We start from the raw sequence: 23,763 nt of genomic DNA on the forward strand, positions 1-23,763 counted from the left end.
TGGTGTGGCCCATCTTACATAAAAGTACAGAGTATGGACTATAGCAGGGGGCGGGTGAGAAGAGAGGTATGCCAAGGTGGGAGTTGGGGAAACACTGAATTAGGGTGGGGCATGGGATTTGGGACTGTTACAATCTGGGGCCATGGCTGTCAAAGTGGGGTCCCCCTCCAAGGAGGGCACAGCAGTACCTGGGAACTTGCAAGAAATGCAGATTCTCAGGCCCCATCCCAGGCTTCCTAAATCAGAAGCTTATGAGGGTGGGGCCAGCAATCTGGGTTTTAATGAGGCTCCCATCACTTTCTGGCACAGGCCTGGATGTGAGACTTGCCACCCCAAGCAGTTGATGAAGACTTGCCCTGGGACCCTGACACCGAGATGGGCTAGAGACGGCTGGCTAGTGGGGGTGGATGTGAAGTTGTGTGGAAGGTTCTGTGTCTGGGGCCTGGTGCAACCAGAGAGCTGTCTCATGGCCAGACAGGAGTGAGAGCCTTGGGGGCCTGCATGGCCACCTCCCTGCAGGGTCAAGACGCCCCTTGACATGTTGTTGGTAGGTTCATAGCTTTCCTTCTAGAAGAATGCTCAGCTTGTTGGCACTCATTGCTCGGGGGCCGGAGGGGTCTAGTATCTTCTTTCAGAGCACATTCACTGCCCCTGGGTGTCCAGGAGCTTTCAAAGTCCATCTGTTCATAAGCCCAGAACGCCCCCCCCGCCCCAAAACAATGAGCTGCTCCCCCCACGGCAGTGTCTACCGTCAATACCTCTGTGTGTACGGCTGTCCTCCGCCACCATCCCCTCTCTCTCTCCTGCCCCAAACCGGCTCCAACACAGCCGGTCTGTTCTCTTCGGGGGAAGCGCCTGGCCGCTGAAAACCCTGTTTATTCCCGGGAACCGTCAAGACTCGGGCTTCACTGGCACTGAAGGTATTTTCAGCTTTGGCATCGCCGGACAAAGTGCCCTCTCAGACTTGGGATGAACTGGGCCCTGTCTGGGAGAGTCGGTGTCTGGCCCCAGTGGGAGGCCCCGGCCGGCCGTGGGGCTTTCTCGGGGTTGCACTCTGAAGGGCTGTCAAGGGTCAGGCCCTGCAGCCTCCTGAGGCTCCTAGGGACAGCCTTGAGGATCTCCTCCTGCAGGCTGGCGTCTTCCTTGCTGCCTCTCATGCTTCCCTTGATCTGTTCTTAGAAGCCAAAATGACTTCAAACTTAAAAAAAAAAAAAAAGTTGTATTAAAGTTTCACATGCCAGAGAGGAATGCACACTCCTTGGCTCGCTGGCGGGCGACTCTTCCCCAAGTGCACATGCCGGGCCACCGCCCCAGGGTGGGCTGCAGAGAGCCTGCCGGGCCCCCTGGGCCCCTCCCACAGTCCCGCCCCCAGGGGTAACCATTCCCCCCTCTAATGGCACAGGTTGGTTTTGTGTGGTCCTGAACGTGACATAAACGGAACCGAGCATGTTTAATCCCTGGAGTCTGGCTTCTCCTGTTCGGTTGCTGCCTGTGTCACTGCATGCTGATGGGCCTTCAAAGCATCAATCTGACCCTATCACCGTCAGCTGTACCGCCCCACTGATGCTTCAGGACTCCTGGCCACCTGGCCCTGCCCTCCTCTGTGACCCCGCTGTCCCCCAGCTCACAGATTTGTGCCTGTCCTCGGTCATGCCAACACGGTGAGCATCCCTGAGCCTCTGTCCTGGTCCCTGCTGTCTGGAGTTCCCCTTTCTTGAGATTTCAGCGAGACCTTGCTGTCCACCCCAGCCAGAGCAGTCCCTGTCCCTTCACCTACCGAGAGTTAACATCCCATTCCCCGGGCGCTTTTCTCACACCTTCTGTCTCTGTCTATTAGCTGTGATGTCTCCTCCCTCTCTCGAGGGCAGGCTTGCTTGCTTGCCTGCACATCCGAAGGACTCCGTGGCCACCTGAGGGCTTGCCCTGAGATTCTTGTCCGCATGGCAGTGTGGAGATTCCATAGGCTGGTGCTGTGGGATTCTTGAGCACCAAGAGTTGGGTGAGCCGTGTGCCTTCAAGCTTGGTACATGAGCCAGGGGCCGTGACTCATCCTTCCAGATACCACCCAATACTGGTGAATCAGGCATTTCGGCAGAAGGCGGGTGCAAGTGCTGCCAGACCTGTAGCCTGGAGCAGAAATGATCGGAGGAGGGAAAGACACAGTCGGTAGACAGCTCCAGAACCACTGGTTCTCCCCTCATCTTCTCACCCTCCCTCCTCTACGCGTGAGAGCAATTCAGAGCCTCATCGTCCTCTTGAAGGACTGGAAAATCAGAGGCTGAGGGACCTTCTGGGCAGCGCGAGGCTCGCCGTGGTGCAGTCACAATTCAAACCCGGGGCTCACCCAACAGCCACGCTTTCCCACACCCCCTGGGGCAGCCCTGGACTGCTTGTCCTCGGGAGCCTGTTTCCTGATGCTTATCTGAAGCTTTGCTAAACATCCACACATGGGCAGGAAGGCAGGCGAGGGGCCCTAGGAGTGAGATACTAGGTATTTTGAGAATATATTAATTTTTTTATCCAGTCACTTTAAAATGGCTTTTCTCATATATTATCTTGGTTTATATTGGACATGCCTGGTTTTTAGTTTAGTTTTTTTTTTTTTTAAATGAGTTCTTCTTTTGCCCAGGTCTTTATATATTCACAGTGTAGTAGTTAAAAAATCGAGGGGCACCTGGGTGGCTCAGTTGTGCGTCTGACTCTTGATTTGGGCTCAGGTCAGGATCTTGGGGTCATGAGATTGAGCCCTGAGTTGGGCTCTGTGCTCAGGGTGGAGTCTTCAGATTCTCTCTCTCTCCCTGCTTCTCTCTCTCTCTCTCTCTCTCTCTCTCTCTGTCTCTCTCAAATAAATAAGTAAAATATTTTAAAAAAAGAATTGGATGGGTTTCACATAGGCTCTTGTTAGCCATCTGTCATTGGTTGTGGGCGACCCGGGGCTGGGTGCAGAGTGGCCGCAGGGAGGGGAAGGGGCTGCCTCCTGCTGTGTCCACCCCACATCCTGAGAAGAAGAGTTTAAGGAAAACCAACTGGATCCCATGGAGGAGGGGAGACACCCCCTCATGCCGTGGGTGTCTGGTGCTCACACCCAGACGCTCCTCTCTGGAGGTTCGGCCAGTCCTGGGATCTGCCCCAGACATGTTGCGGGGGGGTCCCTACTCCCCGCTCCCAGCCACGGCTTCATTCCTAGAATTTTGGGTGGTTTGTGGGCATGAGTGAGATCTACCCTTGGCCTCAATCATATTTGTATTTCTCCTCTGTGCTTCAGAGGAAGAGCAGAGCCTGGGGCCCCCCTGGCCTTTTGGGTTCGCTGCTGCCCCATCGGGTGGGCGTGTCACTGCATGAGCCTGGCTGACGCGTGCCGGAGGTTAAAGCTGTCCTGATGTTTCGGAGAGCCGTCCCTACGGGCCAGGGCAGGCCAGTGATCAGAGTGTGACGAAGCATCGCATCCTGCAGGCATTCTGCGTGACTGGGAGCAAGTTGCTTATCTGTTTGGAGCCTCCGTTCCCCCGCCTCTAAGACGGGGCCCCAGCGGTGATCCCATCCGGGTGTGGAGTGCGGGGAGTGGAGGGCCCACTGCAGTGTCTGCTGCTCCGTGCACGCTCCAGAACTGTTGGCTGTGGTATTTGTGATAAATGTTTGTGGAGCAGTTAATACTCACTGGGGTATGAAGTGGAACAGGACTCAGTGCCAGCCAGCGGTGTGCTGGAACCGGCTTGTTACGTTTTGTTAAATTTTTCAGAAAGCTTGTGAGCCATCATTAACCATCATTAAACATCAAATTATATGAAATTACAGTTAAGTAAGTCCTAGGTAAAACGAAGGTAATGAAAACTCACAACTTAGCCCGTCCTAATCTTTTATTACACTTTACTATTATCTCTGCCCGCAAGGTGATTGGGGTGGCCCCATCCCTGTGATAGAAAGACCACATGATGGTGTGCCATCATGGGTCCTTCTAGAAATTCCATGTGCGGTGAGCTCCCATGGGTTGCCTGAAATTGGCCACAGTGGGAATATTTATACCAAGGGAACTGACGAACACTACACATCAGGGTGATTTTTAAAAGTTTTTATTTATTAAAAAAAAGTTTTTATTTATTTATTCATGAGAGAAATAGAGAGGCAGAGACATAAGTAGAAGGAGAAGCAGACTTCCTGTGGGGAGCCTGATGTGGGACTCGATCCCATGACCTTGGGATCACGCCCTGAGCTGAAGGCAGATGCTCAACCACTGAACCACACTGGCGACCCGAATTTTTTTTTTTTTTGAATGTCAGTTGTTAGACCTTTACCAGCATACATTGGTTCCAGCCCTCAAGAAGCATGCAGTCTTAGCTGGAGAGGCTTAACACAGTGATGCTGAGGTCTTGGGCACCTACCACTTCTTAACTCAGCTAAGACTGAGCCCTGGAATGAGGTGGAGCTTCATGGCAGTCACGGCAGGTGAATTGGGTCATTGTCATCAACATGGATGAGTATGTCCCTATGTACAGGCAATTCCTGGCCAGATAGTCAGCATTAATGCCCTACACCCAGTTCATTTTAGTTTTTTAAATTTTTAAAAATTTTAAGTAGGCTACACACCCGACGTGGGGCCCAAACTCACAACCCCAGCATAAAAACTTGCATACTTTACTGACTTGAGCCAGCCAGGCTCCAGACCTGGTAGTTTATGACATCTTGGAACCTGCTTACCCAGAAGCCTGGGAGAAAGAGTCCATGGCTCAAGGCATGAACTGAGCAAGGCATGTTTCCAATTTTGGGGAAAGATTTTAACCCCTGCAAGCATTAGACATTTAATATGATTTTTAATAATTAATTTTTGGGACGCCTGGGTGGCTCAGTGCTTGAGCGTCTGCCTTTGGCTCAGGTCGTGATCCTGGGGTCCTAGGATCGAGTCCCACATCAGGCTCCCTGCATGGAGCCTGCTTCTCCCTCTGCCTGTGTCTCTGCCTCTCTCTGTGTATCTGTCATGAATAAATAAATAAAATCTTTAAAAAAAATAAAATAAAAATTAGATTTGTGCCAAGGCAGCGATGGGGCTTTGAAATAATATAATGAAGAGAGAACAGTCTTTACTCCACTCCCCATTATTAATCCTGGCCTTCTAGAAACTTCTTCAAACAATGCATGTGGGGCACATGTAGCATCACCATCATCGCTATAACAGCTAATACTTATGAAGTACTCCTGTTCATGATCTCGTTCATTCCTCAGCACACAGCTCATCCCCTGACCCATACCAGGCCAGGTGGATGAATCCCTGCTCGTCTGTGGACCCTCCGGCAAAAGGACGCTGCTTTCTGGAAGCCTCCTGGCACACAAGCACGTCCGCAGACCTGTCTGGCTTGTTCACCGCTGCATTGCCAATGTCAGACAAGCCCTGTAATTCCCCTGTACCCTATAGACGTGGCAGCCGGGGCCCAGAGAAGGTACGTGCCCGCGCCACGCCACTGGTGAGGGGCAGTGTCAGCAGTTGACTCTGCTCTGTGTGCCCAGACGGCCCGTGCAGCGGGGAATGATCCAGCCAACACCACGCACAGCCCTTATATGGCTCTCCGGACCTCATCGGGAGGATGAGACCCGCACATTCATTTCATAAATATTTATTGAACACGGACTTGTCAGTTGTCGGCGCTTCAGCAGCAAACAAGCCCGGCAGGTCTGGGGGTGTGACTCAGCAGTGACCCTGGAGCTAAATCTTAAGTGAAAGAGCAGGAATTAATCGGCCTGGCCCGGGCCAGGGAGGGGGCAGGTTGGGGCCGCGGGATGAGCTGTGGGAACAGCATGTGCAGGAGGGAAGAGCTTGGCACATCTCAGAGCTGACGGCCCACGAACTCAGGGCTGAGATTCATCTTCCTGGCAGGCTTTCCCAAACACAGGCCGGGGCGGCCCTGGCTGGAGGACGCCCGGAGCGCCCAGCGCGCTCTTTCTCTTATTGCTCCCCGGGGGAGGGTTGGGGGGGCGGCCTTGCCCTGGAGGTAACCACAAGGAGACCCCGATGCTAGATGGGCCCCGGCGAGGGTGGCGAGGTGGATGCAGAGCTGGTACCACGACGTGTGTTGAAAGTTCCACCTGGGATCCCTGGGTGGCTCAGCGGTTGAGCACCTGCCTTTGGCCCAGGGTGTGATCCTGGAGTCCCAGGATCGAGTCCCACATCGGGCTCCCTGCGTGGAGCCTGCTTCTCCCTCTGCCTGTGTCTTTGCTTCTCTCTCTCTCTCTCTCTCTGTCTCTCATGAATAAATAAATAAATAAAATCTTAAAAAAAAAAAAAAAAAGGAAGTTCCACCAGCTTTCAGCAAGCTGGATTTCAAGGCTCAGCTCCATCTTGAACCCGGCCGCACAGCCTCACCAACACCGGGCAGCAGTCTCCTAGACTCAGTTTTCTTTTCCGTAAAATGGGGTTGGAAACAGCCACCACCCTGGCGGCTCCAGATGCGTTGAAGAGGTCTGGGCAGTGTTGTAGGAATTTGATTCCCTGTGACTTTCATTTGCCAGGCTGGGGTCTTGCCGTTGGCCATGAGGCTTGAAAGCCTCATTGCTCCCCCCCCCCCTCCCTGGTGGACTGACATCTGCATCCTCGTGAGACCTTGGCACTGCTATCATGTTTGTACTCTCATAGGCTTGGTTCTGTAATTGTGGCAAAGGAGAACCATAGCTTCTGGTGAGTGTTTCTGCCGCGCGGTACGGCCGTCCACGACACGTATCTCAAGCCACCAGAGATGGGCCCAGGCTGACAGAGTGGAGGAGGGCTTCTCTAGAAAGGAGGTTTGCCCTAGTGGAACCAGAGATCCAAAGAGTCGATGCCAGGGCTCAGAGGTCAGCTCACCATGTGGGAGTCAGGCGCAGCAGCAGAGGGAGGTTAGATGGGTGCCACGCCCAGTGACGGAGGCATGTTTTGATGAAAGGTCACTGTGTTGTAATGTTTCAGTCCCCTGAGGTGACACATGGGTGCCTTCTCAGTTCCAGAACCACTATCTGACCCAGAGGCCGGTGTGGAGGGGGCTGCCGCGGGGTCCTCTCCCCCACAGGCTGCTGCCAGGAACCCCTCCAGGAAGCCCACTCCCAGGGAGGCAGGGCAGTGTAAGGAGAGGGCCCGGGGCCAGATAGGCTGGGTCCCAGCACACCGTTTCTGCTCACCAGCTTTGCGACTTCGGGCTCTTCCGGAAACCTCAGAGCTTACTCTCTTCCTCTGTAATGGGAGCATTAGAACCCAAGCCTCTGAGTTATTGGGTGGGTGAGATGAGAAATCCAGGGACTGGCGCACAGTAGGTCTCCCTCCGTGTCAGCCTCCCTGGTCGGTTGAGCGCTGTACTTGTCACTGGGAAGCCCCAGGCAGCCTCAGATACTGCCTGTGTCTCATTTGAAGAAAGGATTTTAATGTTGTGATTGTAGGTGGGAAAGCGGCTGAAGTACTTTGGCCCTAAGTTCTGGTTGAGCTGTTGGGGCAGCAGATGCACAGGCCCGGCTGCCAGCGATGCCGCAGTGAAGTGGGCCTCGGCCTCCTGGTGAGCCGTGTCCCCCTTGCCTCCTTCCCACAGCAGCCAGTAGGGTATTGGGAACGCAGTCCTGATCATGCATGTATGCCCGACGCACATATTAGGTTGCCAGAGGCCCTACAGGCCAGGGGGCTTTGCCCACAGAGATTGGTTTTCTCGCACTGCGGGAGGCTGGACGTCCGAGCCCCCACTGCAGGCAGGGCTGCTTCCCCCCGAGGCCTCTCTCCTGCGCCTGCAGGTGCCGCCTTCTCCCTGTGTCCTTGCACAGCCCTCCCTTGGTGGGTGTCTGCATCACAGTCCCCTCTCTTATGATGACAGCAGTCAGACAGGGTTGGGGTCCACCTGGTGACCTCATTTTAACTTAATGACCTCTTGAAAGGCCCTATCTCCACATACAGTCACACTCTGAGGTGCTAGGAGCCGGGCCCCCAGCCTGTGAATCTGGGGGAGGCCACAGCTCAGTCCAGAAGCCCATACTTGTTTCCTTTGTGCCAGCACCATGTGGGGCCCCTGGGAGGAGAGCCACTGGCCCTGTCCTACAGTGCAGACTTAGCAGGACTGACACGATCCGGGCCTCGCTCCTCCCCAGCCCCCTGAGCTCTGGCCAGGCCAGAAGATGTTCAGAACCAGTGGTGCACGGGGTGTACTTCCTGTGCAAGCCATGAGCGGCGTGACCCAGGGCGTGTGCATTTTCCAGGCGGTGACTGGCCGAGGCGAGGCAGAGGAGGCCCTTGGAGAAATGTCTTGTCCCTGTCCTTTCGGTTGTGTTCTCCTCTGTCGGGAGGGTGTGACTATACCCTGTGAGTGATGCTCCCATGAGTGGTGCCCCCATACATGGTGTTCCCAACTTGGAAGCTGCCCTCAAGGCTTTACAATTTCTCTTTGGGGCCATGCAGACAAGGACCAGCCTACAGGTCCTGCGTGCAGGCAGTTCCGTCATGAGCACAGTGAAGGCACCGTGTCTTGTCTTTTGAAATAAGGCTGCACCAGTTCAGAACTTGCCCGAAGGATGCACTTGGAACCAGCAACTGCTTCCTTGTCTTTTCGTGCTTTGACATTGTTTCCCTTTTATTAATTGATAATCTTAAAAAAACAGACAAGTCCAAAGGATAGCATGGGCTCCCCACCTAGATCCTGCACCTGTGGCCACCCTCCTTGGGCCACCACTTTGCGGGTCTTCCCAACTCGACCTGTCCCCGTGCAGTAAACAGTGGTGGACAGTTTGCCTTATTTGCTTAAGATTTTTAAAATATAAATGATATATTAAAAAATTGAGACAAGGTCCGTCGTATACTCCTTCCCAGATTTTCTTCCCTCACCCTGGAGTCAGCATCATGAACTTGGTCTGGTTCTGTTGTGGTTTTACCATATAAACACGCACACACACCCCATATACATATATGTACATGCAAACACACAGACATGTGTGTATGTGTGTATAACATATGTATATAACATGCACACATAGCATACACCTAGATGTATGTATGCCTATATCCACATCTACCCAGGAATTACACAAGGTATGGTCTGTATGTTTTAAAATTTGCATAAATAATACCATTAGTGTCCTATTCTCCAGCTCACTTTTTTTTTTCACTTTTTTAACCCAACATCGTATTTGGGGTTTATTTGTGTTGACGCTTACGGGGCTCTAGGTTATTACACCTGTTGTGTAATACTCCACTGACTCCCCACTATTTACCTGGCCCCTGGTGACAGTTGTTTGAATGGTGTGCCCACTGGTGATTTAAGCCCCACTCAGGCTTTAGTCTAGTTGAATCACAGTTGAGTTGTATGAACAATTAATGCCCCATGGCTTCGGGGATGCCCTGGCCCTCAAGCTGCCAAGGCGCAGAGTGCAACAGACCCAGTTCCGTCCTGAACCCAGAGCCTGGTGGGTGCTCTGTGACGTTGGTCTCTGCTCTCGCTCCATCACGGATCACCATCTGGCGTCACTGTCTTGGCATCTCTGTCAGCTTGGCCTTTTGCAGCTGGAAAAATGTCCATATATGGCCGTGCAACTAACCCTGGAGAGAAGTCGGGACTCCAGGGGTCTGCATTACTGGTTCGATTCCCAGTAGGGCAGGCGAGGGCCCATGCACAAGTCCTTCTGTGCCGTCGGTTCCCTGGGGCTCTGCATCTCACCCACCCCAGAGGATGCCCGGCCTCCCTGCTGGACGGTGGCTATTTTTGTCTGAAGCATGGCTCGGTCAGGACCCTGGAGAGTTTCCAGGGTTGCCCTGTTCCCATGGCTCCTTGGCTCCCTGCTCTGCCTCGCACTCGTCCCTCTGCCCCTCTGCGTCGTGCCCCTGACGATGCCTCTGCTGGATGTTGTCTTGCAAACCTAGCCAGCTGCACCCATGAGAGCTGGCTCCTGCTCATGTGGAGGAAGACCAACCAACGAGCTCTGGTGGTAGGACAGGGCGTCCCGGTGGCCCAGGTGGCCCGGCACCCTGGTGGGGTCCTGCAGTCCCTTCCTCCAGCACTGCCCCGCTGCTGGCGACTGTGGTGTTCCTCGCCTCTCTCCCCAGCCTAAGTGGGAGCTCCCCGAGTCGAGGCACAGTGGCCTCTTTCGTCTTTGTGTCCCAGGGGCTGCCACAAATAGATGCCCAGTCAGGGTCCCCGTGACTGACCGACTCTCCCTTGGAGGTGAAGCAGAGGCGAGATGTATGAATAAACACACACTCCCCAGCCCTGCCCTGTCCTCTCGGACCAGATGACAAGCCAGGATGAGGGTGACTACACCTGTCCTGTCTGTGGGACCTTCGGTATTGAGCTTCCAGGAGCCTTGGTTTTCATGTCTGCAAAGTGGGCAGAGTGATAGCTGCTCTTCGCGGCTCGAGCCCAGGCTGGAGCTGGGTTCATGCTGACCGCCCTCCCCCGCCCTGCCCTCTGCTTCCCTTCAGAGCTCGCGCCCAGCACCGCCTCCGGAGCCCAGCCTGCCTCCCCTGCCCGGTCCTCGCCGCCTGCGTGGCACCATGAGCCTGAATGGAGTCGTCCCCTTGGGGCTGGTGCTGCTGGTCTGCGGAGCCCAAGGCTTTTTCCTGCCTAACGTCACCCACTTAGAGAAGCTGCTCAGCAAATACCAGCAGGACAAGCCCCACTCCCGCGTGCGGAGGGCCATTCCCCGGTCGGACAAGGAGGAGATCCTCATGCTTCACAACAAGCTGCGAGGCCAGGTGTACCCCCCGGCCTCTAACATGGAGTACATGGTAAGCGCGGGCGCTCCCACGGGGGCCGGGGGCCTCTGCTTTTGTCTCCGGGGTGGGGGTGGGGGTGGCAGGCTCGGGATCTCCCGGCAAGAGAGGGTCCCCTGCCTCTGTTGTTGACATCACAGTGGCACTGGGGAGTCCCCAGGACAGAGGAGCCCGGCCCAGGTGCCCGCCCCTGGCTCCTCACTGGCTCTCCTCCAGGCTGGTAGAGGATCTCAGGGCGGGGCTTTGGGGAGCCCTGAGACCTTGATGTGCCCTTGGCCAGTGGGAGCCTCGGCCTCTCATGGTTCTGTGACAGTCTGATGACGGAATGCCCCGCACAGGTGCTCACGCCTGGGGCCACGGTCACCGTGGGGACTGCACACCTGGGCCGCCCTGCTCTGCTTGAACAGCAGCGGGGCCGAGCCCATGAGAGATGGGGTGTCTGCCGGTGAGGGGTTGGCAGAGAGGGGACAGTGGAGGGTCTCCCACAACCCTGGGGAGATCCTGCACGTAGGGAGCCGAAGGGCTCCCCGATCCCTGCCTCCAGCCCTGCCTCCAGCCACACCTCTCTGTTGCTGCCAGAACCACTTTCCGCAGTCCCAGCCCCACGAACACACCTGCTGCTTTTCTCTCCTTGTACAGACTAGGAAACGGAGGCCCAACGTCAGAGCTGGGAGTGGCAGGACTGGTCGCGGGACCCCGACTCTCGGCCACCTCCATGCTCACTTTAAACCCTGGCACCCCCATGGCTCCTGTCTGCTTCCGTGGCCCCTCCAGATGTTTTATCCTGTCTTCCCAACCCCCCAACACCTCTCATGGTGTCCCCACCAGCCCCCCAAGCCCTGCCTCCTGTAACCTTCCTGACCTCCAGGAAGCCTGTCTCCTGCCCAGAAGCCTCAGGGCCCTGTGAGCCCAGGATGGAGCCCAAATACTCATGCCTGGTGCTCAAGGCCTCCAATCAGGAGTTCTTCTGTCCCGAGAGGCGGCTCCGTGTTCCCCGAGGATGCCACCAGGCCTTCCCTGCCCCAGGAGCCCTGTCCCTACCTCGTGCCTCAGCCCATCATAAGCAAGCCTCCCTCCCTCCCTCCCCTGGACCCCCACTGTCCCTTTCCTGGGTACCTTGTGCTCCGCTACAGGTGGCACATGTGGCCCGTGTCCCTCCCAAGTGCCTGCGGAGCCCCTCCTGAGCTGGCCTGTCAGAGGCTGTAGGGCAGATGGAAGGCTCGCCCTTCTGGGCACATCACCCCCCCCCGGCCCGAGCAAGGCTGTCCTTTGAGACCTGTGATGAAGCCATGTCTTCATTCCTTCCAGAACATTGCCCAGGCATTCACTCTGAAGGGGTTGTGCTAATCTTGGGAGGAAGCGTGGGCACTCTTCCAAAATACTAACGCAGTAGCTGCTGGCGCAGACCTTCTTAGGGTTAAAGGTTTCGAGAATTAGCGTGGAATTCTTTGTGACTTTGGGTGTGGACTCTTCCCCCATCCTTCCCGGGACCTTGTGGTTTGGCTTGGCCCCCGGGGGACAGGACGCTCTCCGCCTCCCTGGACAGGTCAGCCTTCCTCCTGTCGCCTGCCCACTCCAAGGCGCCCACCAGGCAGTAGAGAATTTTCCTCGGCTAGGAGCTTGACTGAGCCCTAAAGCCCTGGGATCCTGGTTGTTTCCTGCCCTGCCTCCCGTGGGGAACAGGCTCCGGTTACGATGGTCTTGTCGTCGCTGCTCTGTGCTCGTCCAGCGGGTGTAGGAAGATTCCAAGCAAGGGGGGCTCACATACACAGCAGGGGGCATCAGTACAGCCCGGAATGAGCCTGCCAAGTTTTCCTATTCGTTTACTTTGTGTTATTCCAGGATTGGAGCTGGGATCTGGGTGCTCAGGTCTAAATGGCCTGCCCGTCAGGGAAGCTGAGCCTTTAAGACTATTGTTGGGGCCATCCCTGAGCAGGCATTGTGAGGCAGGGAAGGCAGTGCGAGGCCCGGCCGCTGCATCCCAGGGCTGCCCATCTGCTCCTGTCTCCACCCTAACAAGTGGCACCAGCTTGAGAAAGTGGCTTGAAAATCTAGCTTCCAAAAAAAAAAGGAAATCTAGCTTCCCGCTCAGCCCTGCCTGCAGGGGCTTCAGGCTGTCACACTTTGCAATAGCCTTAGCCCCAAAAGGTGGAATTTAAAACTCCGAAGACTTAAGACACCCTATTTTGAGGTTTTATAAGTGGATAGGCTCTGGGGCCGGCCTGCCTGGGTTTAGGGTAGTTGCCACTTGGTAACCGTGTGACTTTAGGCCAGATTAGTTAGCCTCTCTGTGTTAATGCTTCCTCACATGCCAACAGGGACAGGAAAAGTACCTTTCAGGATTGTTTGAAGGAGTTGATGAGACGATGCATAAGTAGTAAATAAATGTACTAAATAAAATGTTGCTATTTACTATTTTAGTAACTATTATTATTTTAGTGGAGTGGGACCAGCACGTGGTGACAGCACGCAGAGCAAGATGCGATCCCTTAGAAGCAAGATAAAGCTGGGTTGTTAAAGTTCTAAATTCCTGCTGTGTGATCTTAGGCAAGTTACCTAACTTCTCTTAGCCTCAAGGGTTTTGTTTGGGTTTTTGTTGTTGTTGTTGTTTAGTTTTTTTTGTTTTGTTTTTTTCTGTGACAATAGGAAGGTATTCCCCAAGGGCTTATTTTGAGAACTAAATAAGAAAATGGTGCTAATAAGGTTCTCTGGCAAGTGGCAGGTGTTCAGGCAACAGGACCTAATACTGCCCCTGGCAAGCAGTAGGTGCCTAAGTTGATTTCCTTAATATCCACGTACTGTTTACTGAGCTGCTTTGCATCTCACCTGGAGGCTGGATGCCTGTTCATTCAACCCTCTCCCCAAATCCTCTTCCAGCAGTATCATTGGCACAGATGGGGAAACAGGCTCAGAGAGGTGAAGCCACTTGTCCACAGTCACCCAGCAGCATGGGGCAGAGCCTGGCACCACAGCCAGGCTCGCCTCACAAACACTCTCACTGGTGCCCCTCACTGCCCTCTTCTTTCCCTCTTTCGGCCCCCGGTCATCCCTTCGTGGGGTAGGGAATGTTCACCTGCGCCTGTCCTTCAGTAAGACATGGACTGGTGGGGGAGGGGCATGTTCAGCTGGGAAAGCACAGGCTGAGCGGGAGGTGAGGGGCGGGTGGGGCCTTGGGAGGTCTTTGAGGGCTGCAGTGAGTGAGGGTGGGGAGTTGGCAGGGGCTGGGCCTCACCAGGCTCGCATTCCCCCACGCACGCATGCATCATTCTGGGGTGACAGTCATGACATGTAATGCTGCCCTGGCAAGGCCACTAAGCCAAAGAGCCTGTTGGCTGTGAGTAACTCAGCACACAGCCAAACCCCTTTGTTTGGGAAACATCGTTGTGACGTCCTACTACGTGCCAGGCACGGCTGGAGCCGAGAGGAGGGTGGGAGGTGAAGAATGGGCCTGGAAGGAGGCCTCAAATGCAGGGAGGGGAGAGCTGGGTCCTTGTTGGGCTGTGTCCTGTTGCAGACCACATGTCAAGTTTGCCTGTCTCCAGCCAGAATTTCAAAAGCCCTTGACCCCCAGATATCTTCCAGGGCCCTCCCTGCAGCCCTCCTCATGGAGCTGTAGAAAATGTTATGGACGCGGACCAAAGGCACACAAGGTTCATGTTGATCAGAATAAACAGGGAACTTCTGAGAAGCTAGTGAGCCTCGGGCTGGGGTCAGTGCCTGCACAGGCTGTGCCTGATCTCCCTGGACTCTGGGAAGGGCCTCCGCTGGCCCCGTCCAGAGGGATCTTCGTGCACACGCACCCGCCCGTGGATGCTGTCTTCTCCTTCATGGAGCATCAGGTGGTCCCCTGCTTGGAGACAGATTCACCACGTTGGTGCAGGTAGTTTATTTGGGAGGAGGTGATCTGTAAGTCCAGAAGGCAGAAAGAGAAAGTCCGACGTCACGGCAGGCTACAGGGGGCTCGTGGTGGGAGTGGGGGCTTGGATCTGCTGCATTAGGGGAGCAGCAGGAGGATCACCCACCCAGAGGAGGCCTGTTCCCTCCCCGTCCCAGGCTGTGCCCTGGGCTTTGGAGAAGGATCCCAGGCAGAAGCGGCACAGGGCTTGGTGGGCACGAAAGGGGAAGGCATTGACGGCAAGAGATGAGTCTGAGGGCTGAGTGTACCCAGAATGTCCACTGCAGCCGAAATGGGGTTCATCAGAGGGTGTGCCCCAGGTCCCCAGAGGTGTCTGTTCTAGGCCAAGGCTTGCCCCTGGATCCTCAGGAGTCTCTGTCATTGAGGCAGGAGGTTGGGGAGGTGCGGGGCTTCATGATGTTCCATATCAGGGGGCCCCCCTGCAATTGGCACGGTCTGTGTCCCAGTCCCGAGATCCCAGGGCTCTTCCTGACTGTCGTTCAGTGAGCACCTACTGTGAGCCGGGAGCTAGGGCTCCCCGAGGAGGGAAGAGCTCCTGCCTGCCTGCCTGTGAGTTGGAGCATGTGCCTGATGGCTGAGAGGAGGCGGCCGAGCAGATGGCCGGAGGGCCGCTTGGCGTCTGCTCCACCGCGGAAGAGCACTGACCCCACCGCCTTGTTCACCGCGTTCCCTCCCGGGGAGTCATGTGTGTCCCTGGGCCAGCTGGGAGGCAGGACGGGCTGTGGACTCTGTTTCAGACCCTCTGGCCCAGACCCTGCCCATTCAGGGTGGGCTGTGCTGGGGACGAGCTGGACGGGGCTGCTTCTTTTTTTTTTTTTTCCAAAAATAAACAGCAGTAAATTAGGGACGCCTGGGTGGCTCAGTGATTAAGCATCTATCTGCCTTTGGCTCAGGGCATCATCCCAGGGTCCTGGGATTGAGTCCTGTGTTGGGCTCCCCGCAGGGAGCCTGCTTCTCCTTCTGCCTGTGTCTCTGCCTCTCTCTGTGTCTCTTATGAATAAGTAAATAAAATCTTTAAAAAAACAAAAAGAACAGCAAAATGCACAAAACATGAAATTTCTGTTTTGACCATCTTTAAGTGTACAGTTCTGTGGCATCAAGTACGTTCACAGTGCTGTGCAGCGGCCACCACCATCACCAGGGCTTAGGCGTCCTTTCACTTCCCGGGTGAGGAGGCAAAGGCCATGCAAGGGGCTTGCCCAGCATCCCGGGCAGGTGGGAGCCCGAGCTGGAGCCGCAAGGACCGCCGTGGGCCAGGCTCCTCCGAGTGCTCTGCTGCCTCGCCCCTTCCCACTTGCTGGGTCAGGAACCCACCCAATGTATGCATAGAACCCTGTGTCCAAGAACTGTGCCTGGCCCGGGCTCCACCTGGGGCCCAAGCAGGGGTGGGGGAGCATGGCTGCAGGTTGGGACCCTCTACCCATCCCTGACTCTGGCCTCCTGGTGCCTGTGTGTCCTCTCCCTGCAGACCTGGGACGAGGAGCTGGAGCAGTCGGCGGCAGCATGGGCTCAAGAGTGCATCTGGGAGCACGGCCCCACCGGTCTGCTGGTGTCCATTGGGCAGAACCTGGCCGTCCACTGGGGCAGGTAAGAACCACCGTGGTTCCCCCCTTACCTGTGACTTGGCCACCGCTGCTGAGCACCTACTGGGTGCTGGGCTTGGCGCTTGCTGTCCATAGTCACGTTTAGCCCTCAGGACCACCTGTGCCATTTACACATCGGGAAACGGGCTCCGCGCCCAGGGCCACTTCTGAGTAATTGGCAAAACGGATGCGAGCCTGCTTGTTGGCTCCAGACGCTGATCCCTGGGCTCAGGGTTTCTGGAGCTTGGGTGTTCCAGTCCACCTCCTTGAAAGGATTCCTGAGCCCGTTGCGGCTGGCCAGCGGGGAGCTGGCCAGGTAAGTGGGAAATGGGAATGTCACTCTTGCAGTGCTGGGCCAGGGCGTCTTCTGTGCCCTGGCACGTCTGGGTTCTGCTCATTCTCAAGGCCCAGCCAGTTCCATGTTGAGAGCAGCTGTCCCTCACCTTCCCCTCCTCATCTGGCCATGGGGAGGCTCAGTCTCACCCCCAAGGACCCCATAGCTGGAGGGGGGTCTTGGGAGTGGTCTGTAAGATGTTGCCCCATGGCATTCCCCGGGGTCAGCTGAGTGCACCCCCGGCTCAGGGCTGGTTTCCTTCATGGGGAACTTGCCTTCCGGCCAGTGTAGACTCATTAGCCAACCAGACAATGTGGTATGTATGCAAGGCTCCGGGGTTTGGACCCAGAGCTGGCCAAGGGCTCAGGGCCCACCTGTGCTTTGCCTGTATCATTGAAAAGTTGGACTGGGCTTATCGTATCCCCTCAAAGCACAGGTGCCCTGAATTGCAGTGCAGCTCTTTCCCAGCTCCGTAAGCGCCTGCATCGGTGTGACCGCGAGTGGAACGCTTCCCCTAGGTCCCTGCCTTTCCAGGATGGAACCTGCGCAGGTGTCCTGAGGGCTGCAGACATGTGACTTTGCAGAAGTGAATCAACATGTTGTTTTTGTGTTTTTTTTTTTTTTTTGTCCTCCGGTGAATTCTGCTTTTTTTATAAAAATCAGTTTTCCGGTTGCATGAAAAGAGAATGTCTACAGGGAGAAAACCATCATTCCACTGGTCTGGCTCAACAACCAGAATATTCTTGGACTCCTGTGTACCATCTGGCTGTGGGCCAGCATATTTTTACATACTGGTAATAATGGCCAGGACAGCTTTTAATCCCCCCCCCTTCTCATACGATATCAGACAATTCTTCTATTCCGTAGAGGTCGCGGCTATTGTCGTCGAGGCTGCCTTCGGGCTGCCCAGCTGCCAGCTGCCAGGTTACAAGTTAGCCGCTCCATCAGGCTAAATGCCGGGACTGGTGGCGCAAAGGCCACAAAGATCTTGCCCCTGCTGGACGCAGAGGGCCATCTGATTTCACAAAGAGCCCCCCTCATCCTCCGGGGGCTTCCGCAGCAGCCTGGCCACGGCGCTCCGGGGAAGCGGACGGGCGCGGGTGTCCCCACACGGCCCTGTAGCTCTGTGGCCGGTGGCCGCGGGCGTCCTTCCCCCGGCTGGCCCCAGCCATGTCACTGACCGCCACCATGCGCTCTGGGCTGTGACCGTAATTGTTACAAGACCTCTAACTGCCCGGCTCACCACAGCGCTCTTAGAAACGGCCAGACCCGTTGTGCCTTTTCTCTTGATTCGAAACCGTTTTGTTTACACTTGCTGGTGACGCTGACCTGACCGGGGATTTGCATCCAGTTTATTTTTTTTCCTGGGAGGAAAGTAAGGATGCCAACCCCGTGGATGGGGCCGAGCCAGGAGGCAGTGGCCACTCATGGAGATGACCAGGGTGGGGGCCGGGGTCTCCTCACCTGGGGGCGGATGAGGGCTCAGGTGATCAAATCCTAAATAGGAACTTCTTGAAAGGCTTTGCCCACGTGACAGCAGAGCTCTGCATACCTGCAGGTTTCCGCACCTTGATTTCATTTCCTTCCTTATACCGGAGTCCTTGGGTCCTCAGCAGCTGAAGAATGAAGCCAGTCATGACGAAACAGAAACCTGAGTCCCTGGGCTCTTGTTTGGGGGTGACAGGGACCCATGTGCCCTCTTCCCCACAGCTGGCTGTCTCACAGCTTTTAGGCCTTCCCCGGCCCTTCTGTGCATTACCTGGACAATTACTTACTCATTGTTTTTCTCTGCATTGACTTTATTTATTTTTATTTATTTTTTATTTTTTTTCTGCATTGACTTTAAATGGACTCACGTTTTAAATCAAGTTGCGTTTTAAACAATAATATCTGGGAAGTACGGGGTTCGTGGGCTGCATATATCTCCCCAAATATACATGAGGGTAAGTACCTAATTGTAATATGAGAAAATGACTCACTGGGGGCCAGGCAAACGTTTCCTGCACACACAGGTGGCTTGTGGGCCACCCAGGAACACCCCTGGATCCCAGAGGGGCTCCAGGGATCCCCAAGGTACGCTCCTTGCAAGCTTGGAGTTTAGGCACTGACACAGGTGCTGGGCAGGACTGGGGGCTCTTCGCCCAAAGTAGCCCCTCCTCCAGCCTGCCCCATGGGCAGCAGTGCTGTGAGCCGCCGTCTCTGCCAGGTGTCGTGGTGGCCGGAACGTAACAATCTGGTCTGCCCCCACAGGTACCGCTCTCCTGGCTTCCACGTGCAGTCCTGGTATGACGAGGTGAAGGACTACACCTACCCCTATCCCCACGAGTGCAACCCCTGGTGTCCAGAGAGGTGCTCTGGACCCATGTGCACCCATTACACGCAGGTAACACTCGCGGCGTCGGCTAAGACCTCAGCCCAGGACCCCCAAACCCCATCACTCCCCTGGCTGTGCAGGACTGCTCCCCGGTTGGAAAACTCTGCTCTGTCATCACCATAATTTTTTCCTTTAATTTGCTGTTACTTAAAGTATAGCTGCTGGGCTGAGCTTGTGTTTGTGAGGCCAGTGCAAGAGACCAACAGTCAGCGCTAGAAATCTGTATGGAGATTTCACATCGCTGGCACTTTTTCCACGTGTGTGGTTTGTTTTTGTTTGGGGGCGGTGTGTGTTCCACAAACAGATGGATCTTCAGTGGGTTAAGGAAAAAACCCGGTCCTTCACTCCTGTAGTGCCAGCACCCTGTCTGTAGATCCAGGCCGGATTCTGTGGCCCCGCTGTGCCTCGTCCCTGGCTCTGACACATGGATGTCATCTTTTCAGATAGTCTGGGCCACCACCAACAAGATTGGCTGTGCTGTGAACACCTGCCGGAGGATGAACGTTTGGGGAGATGTTTGGGAGAATGCGGTCTATCTCGTCTGCAATTACTCTCCAAAGTAAGAACAAGTTAACATGGTTGTCTGGGTTGGGATGCATTTGCCTGCCATGGAGGACCCAACAAAAATGAGCTTAAACGGGGAAATCTCTTTATTAATTCACAAGACATCTAGAGATTGGTGCATCCAGTTCAGCTTAAAAGCTGAGCAGTGTCAGTGAGGACTCAAGCTCTTTCTGTTTTCCTGCTGCACCATCCTCTCTTCATGGTTCCGAGATGGCTGCAGAGCACCGGGCATCACATCTTCCCAAACCAAATGGAAGAGAATGGTAGAAAAGGGCTTTCTCTTAGGCCTTTCTCATCCCTGGTCCACTTTCCCCTTATGTCACTGGCCAGAACTAGACCACTCACAGACAAGTGGTAGGGGCACGAGGTTTCCCTAACTGGCTTCGACCAATGACATTGCCCAGTTGGCTTTGCAGGTCATCTTCTGGGACTCCCTGAGCAAATCAGAAATGGGAATAGCTGTCAGCTGGCCGACCAGTGGGGTGTGCCGTGGGGAGAGTCTTTTTTTCTCTGAAAATATGCAGCAGACAGCACTCCAGGAAATGTATTCACGCTAGACCTAGCTTTTGCATTTTTAGGTTTTCCCTTCTAACAAAGACCACATGGAGCCTGTGTGTCTCAGCACCGTCCCCTCCTCCCAGCATCCTGATAGCATCCGGGGGCCATATACCCCTCAATGTACTCATTCACCTCCTTTGCCCGTCAAGTATGTGCTGCTTCTCGGAGCACTGCCCTCCCCGTGTATGGCCTGCGGTTTGCACGCCGGCCGCTGGGCTGGCCGCCGCCCTAGCACCGTGCCCTGCACACAGTGTGCCCTCAAGGCATATTTGCTTGGTGACTGAAATGAAATGCAGTGACCTCACTTATTTGGTTTGGGTCAGGAGTGGCCTCGAGGAGGCGGGATGAGGGGAATCGCTGAGGTCAGGAGGAAAATACACGCTCTCCGTCGGGCGTCTGGCACGTCCGTGCTGGCCGTGTCTCAGCAGCCCACAGACGTGAGGGCAGGCGGATTAGGTCATCACCACTGGGGAGGGACGCCCGCCCCGTGCAAGAGCTGTGACTGGCCCATGATGGGGGGACCCCCCTGGCAGAGTGGCAGGTGGGTGTGAGGGATGATTATCAGACTCTGTATATAGAGAAAAAATACACATGAAGATCCTATGAGAAGCCGCCTTCTGCCCTTCCCAGTGCCCAACTGCTTTCTTGGAAAGAAAAAGAACACGTAGGATACACACTGGTCTCAAGCGTGCGTGTGCATGGGCTAGCCGGCGCCGGCGGCTGTGACCAAGGGCCAGGGGGTGCGTGTCCCGGGGGGAGGCACGGCGGGGCCGGGCGCTGGCGCTCCTCTTCCTCACTGCATCCCCACACGGCATTTCTTCAGGGTGTGCACGCAGAGGGAGGCAGGGAGGCCGGGGGGCTCCCCGGTGTCTCCTCTTCTAGGGACACCGATCCTGCTGCATCAGGGCCTTCCCCTGTGGCCTCATTTCACCTCACTTACCTCCTGGGAAGCTCCACCTCCACACACAGCCACCCTGGGGTTTAGGGCTTCAAGGTAGGAGTTACAGGTGGTGGGGAGACACACAGTCAGTACCTGGGACGCATGTATACCCAGGTAACTACCACCCAGCTCAAGATGGAGCATGTCTCCAGGGGCCTGGGATGTCCCCCACAGGGGCCACCATTCCCACATCTCTCCCCGCTGGTCAGTGTGCCTGGTTTGGACCCTCATGTGAACCAACCAGCCACATCTGTCCTGCTGTGTTCAGCACGTCCTGCTCACCACTGTGTGTTCGAGGTTTGTGTGCTGTATTGCCTGTTCACTGGGCCATCCTGATTGCTGTGTGGTACTCCGTGGTGTCCATGGCCTCTTTCCTCAGGAGTCTGAGGGCCTGGCCATGCAGGACGCTGACCTGGGCACCAGAGCTTGCGGCCAGCACCCACAGGGCCCCCGACTCCCTGGACAGCCATCAGACAAGCTTGTTGGTTCAGCAAACGCTCACAGAGCACGCGGCCCTCTTCACGGGCCCTGGTCCGAGGGCCACCACACCTCGCCCCCTCACCGCCTGACCTCCTGCTGTCACCCTTGTTACAGAGAAGGAGACAGAGGGTCAGGGCTGAGGGCAGCGCTGGGGTGGCGTGCTGGCAGGACCGGAGTGCAGCCCACGGAATCATTCTGGACAGCTCGCCTGAGGGAGGCCGGGGCCAGGCTTGGCTTAGCAGCGGGGCTCTGGCTCTCCTTCCTGAGTGAGCAAAAGGGTGACCAACCAGCTCAACCCTGAAGGAAGTTTCTAGAAGGAATCACAGAGATGGGTCCCCAGTCACTCCTGCTTGTGCTGCCAAAGGCCCAGGCTCTGAGAGAAGGGCTTGGGAATACCGCTCTGCACCCGGCCCCTGGAGAACTTGAGAGGGAGGTGGATGGTATCCATGACATCCAGAGGGACCTTGGTCCCTACCCCAAGGGCAGAGTGGTTAGAGGCTCTGAGCCCCTCCCCTTGTGTGCTGTGTGACCTTGGGCAGGTCACTTAAGCTTTATGAGCTCTAGGAGCCTCCTGGGTGCTGGCAGGACAGAGGGACCTGGTTGACTGGAGCTAAGTAAACACCAGGTCCTCCCTAGAACATGCTGATATTGAGAAACAGCTTAGAAGGAGGGATCTCAGCAGCTTCCAGCACGAAAGTATTGGGGCTGGGGTAGGGGTGGCCGACAGCATTCAGTCGTGTAAGGCAGGACACGGGGAGATGCAGGGCTAGGCGGTGTTGCACACAGCAGCGCCACGGGCCGAAGGTGCTGGGGAGGAAGGATGTGTCGCAGCTCCCCACGGGGATTCCTCTAGCATCCTCTAGACTCTGGGCAGCTGTCTCCCTTCCTCGTACCTGGCACACAGCGTCCTTCCTCCCCTGGACAGCCCAGGCCCTTGGGCGGTGGCCCCCCTGACGGTGTTTTTGACATGTCCACAGGGGGAACTGGATCGGAGAAGCCCCGTACAAAACCGGCCGGCCCTGCTCCGAGTGCCCGCCCAGCTACGGAGGCAGCTGCAACAACAACCTGTGTTACCGAGGTAGGAAGTGACTTACAGGCCGCCCTTGGTGGCCGTCCCCTCTGTCTGTGGGTCCCGGAAGAGCTGTCGTCACACGGGAACACGAGCACTGAGGTCAAGACGCCTCTGCCTTCCCTCCCCCTGCCTGTGCAGCCCTGAGCGGCAGGTGTCCCCCTCTGCGGCCCCGGGGGTGCTCAGCGCCCAGCTTCCTGGGGACACAGGGCTGCGCTGGCACGTCCTCCCCGTACGCATCTCCCACAGCCACCGCCGGAGCGGATGCTGGATGCACACACGTCCCTGCCAGTGTTGGGCTCATGGTTCGCCGTCAACACACAACAAACAAGAGATGCAGAGCACTTGACTAGACGGTGCCCGTCCCGGATGACCCCCTCCGGGCTCGGCCAGGCTTGTGCCCTGGGTGGTCGGTCTCCTTCCTTCTACCCTTGTTTGCATCTTGCCGATGTCTCACCCATTTTGTCATCGCTGCTCATGCTGCCTTACCCCCGCGGCTGAGGCAGATCCCTGGCTTTCAGAGGCCGGGTACCTGTCCCTTTGATTCTAGTCAGCCACCAAGGTGTCCCCACTACCCCTGCTGCTGTAAGGAGCGCATCTTGCCTAAGGTGCTGCTCACGATTTTCAGTATTTTCTCAGGCTCTCCGCCAGGAGGGACAGAGTGGGGCCAGAGGGACGAGCCAGGGGTTTGTGTTTGGGACGTGCTGTTCATGTGGCTGCACCCGCAGGCCCTGTGACAGCAGAGAGGGGTGTGTGGGAAAGGGCAGCTCTCCACATGGGGCTTTCCCCATCAGTCCTGTGGGCTTTGGGGTGCAGAAACAGATGGGGTAGGGTGGGCGTCCCAGACCTGCTCGGGGCCCAGGGACCCTGTTATCCTGGCCAGCCATTCACCTCTACTTCCACCCATTGTGGGGGGGCAAGGGTCTGGACGTGTGACAAACCTGTGTGTGCTGCTCCCTGGGCTGTGTGTCATCCACGAGCAGCACAACGGCCAGGGGCAGACTTCGAGCCTGGTTCTCAGACCCTTCGGTCACTCTGACCAGCAGGAAGATGGGCATGACAACACCAGCCTTCCGTGGGGGGTGTCAGGCTCCATGGAGAGAGTCCGCATTTGGTATGAACGTATTGAACGCCGCTGTGTGCAGGATGTTGCTGGGTGCTATCTATGGGGATGACCATGGGACCTGACACTTAAGGCCCTACCCTCCTAAGATTGGGATTGCCGCACAAGCAGCAACATGTGTCT

The 23,763-nt window shown here is 56.1% G+C and overlaps 1 protein-coding gene across 1 annotated transcript in view; it reads left to right on the top strand.

The window, feature by feature from the left end:
• The window catches only part of CRISPLD2 (cysteine rich secretory protein LCCL domain containing 2), a 64,221-nt gene that overhangs the window by 5,213 nt on the left and 35,245 nt on the right, over positions 1 to 23,763 (top strand). The window contains exons 2-6 of the mRNA XM_055306041.1: positions 10,409 to 10,714; positions 16,084 to 16,202; positions 18,783 to 18,915; positions 19,350 to 19,465; positions 22,426 to 22,526. Of these exons, the coding sequence (XP_055162016.1) occupies positions 10,481 to 10,714; positions 16,084 to 16,202; positions 18,783 to 18,915; positions 19,350 to 19,465; positions 22,426 to 22,526 (703 nt within the window). The 5' untranslated portion in view covers positions 10,409 to 10,480. The remainder of the gene's footprint in view (positions 1 to 10,408; positions 10,715 to 16,083; positions 16,203 to 18,782; positions 18,916 to 19,349; positions 19,466 to 22,425; positions 22,527 to 23,763) is intronic.

Source organism: Nyctereutes procyonoides, unplaced genomic scaffold (genome assembly GCF_905146905.1).
Source record: "Nyctereutes procyonoides isolate TBG_1078 unplaced genomic scaffold, NYPRO_anot_genome, whole genome shotgun sequence".
NCBI classification, from domain to species: Eukaryota; Metazoa; Chordata; class Mammalia; order Carnivora; family Canidae; genus Nyctereutes; species Nyctereutes procyonoides.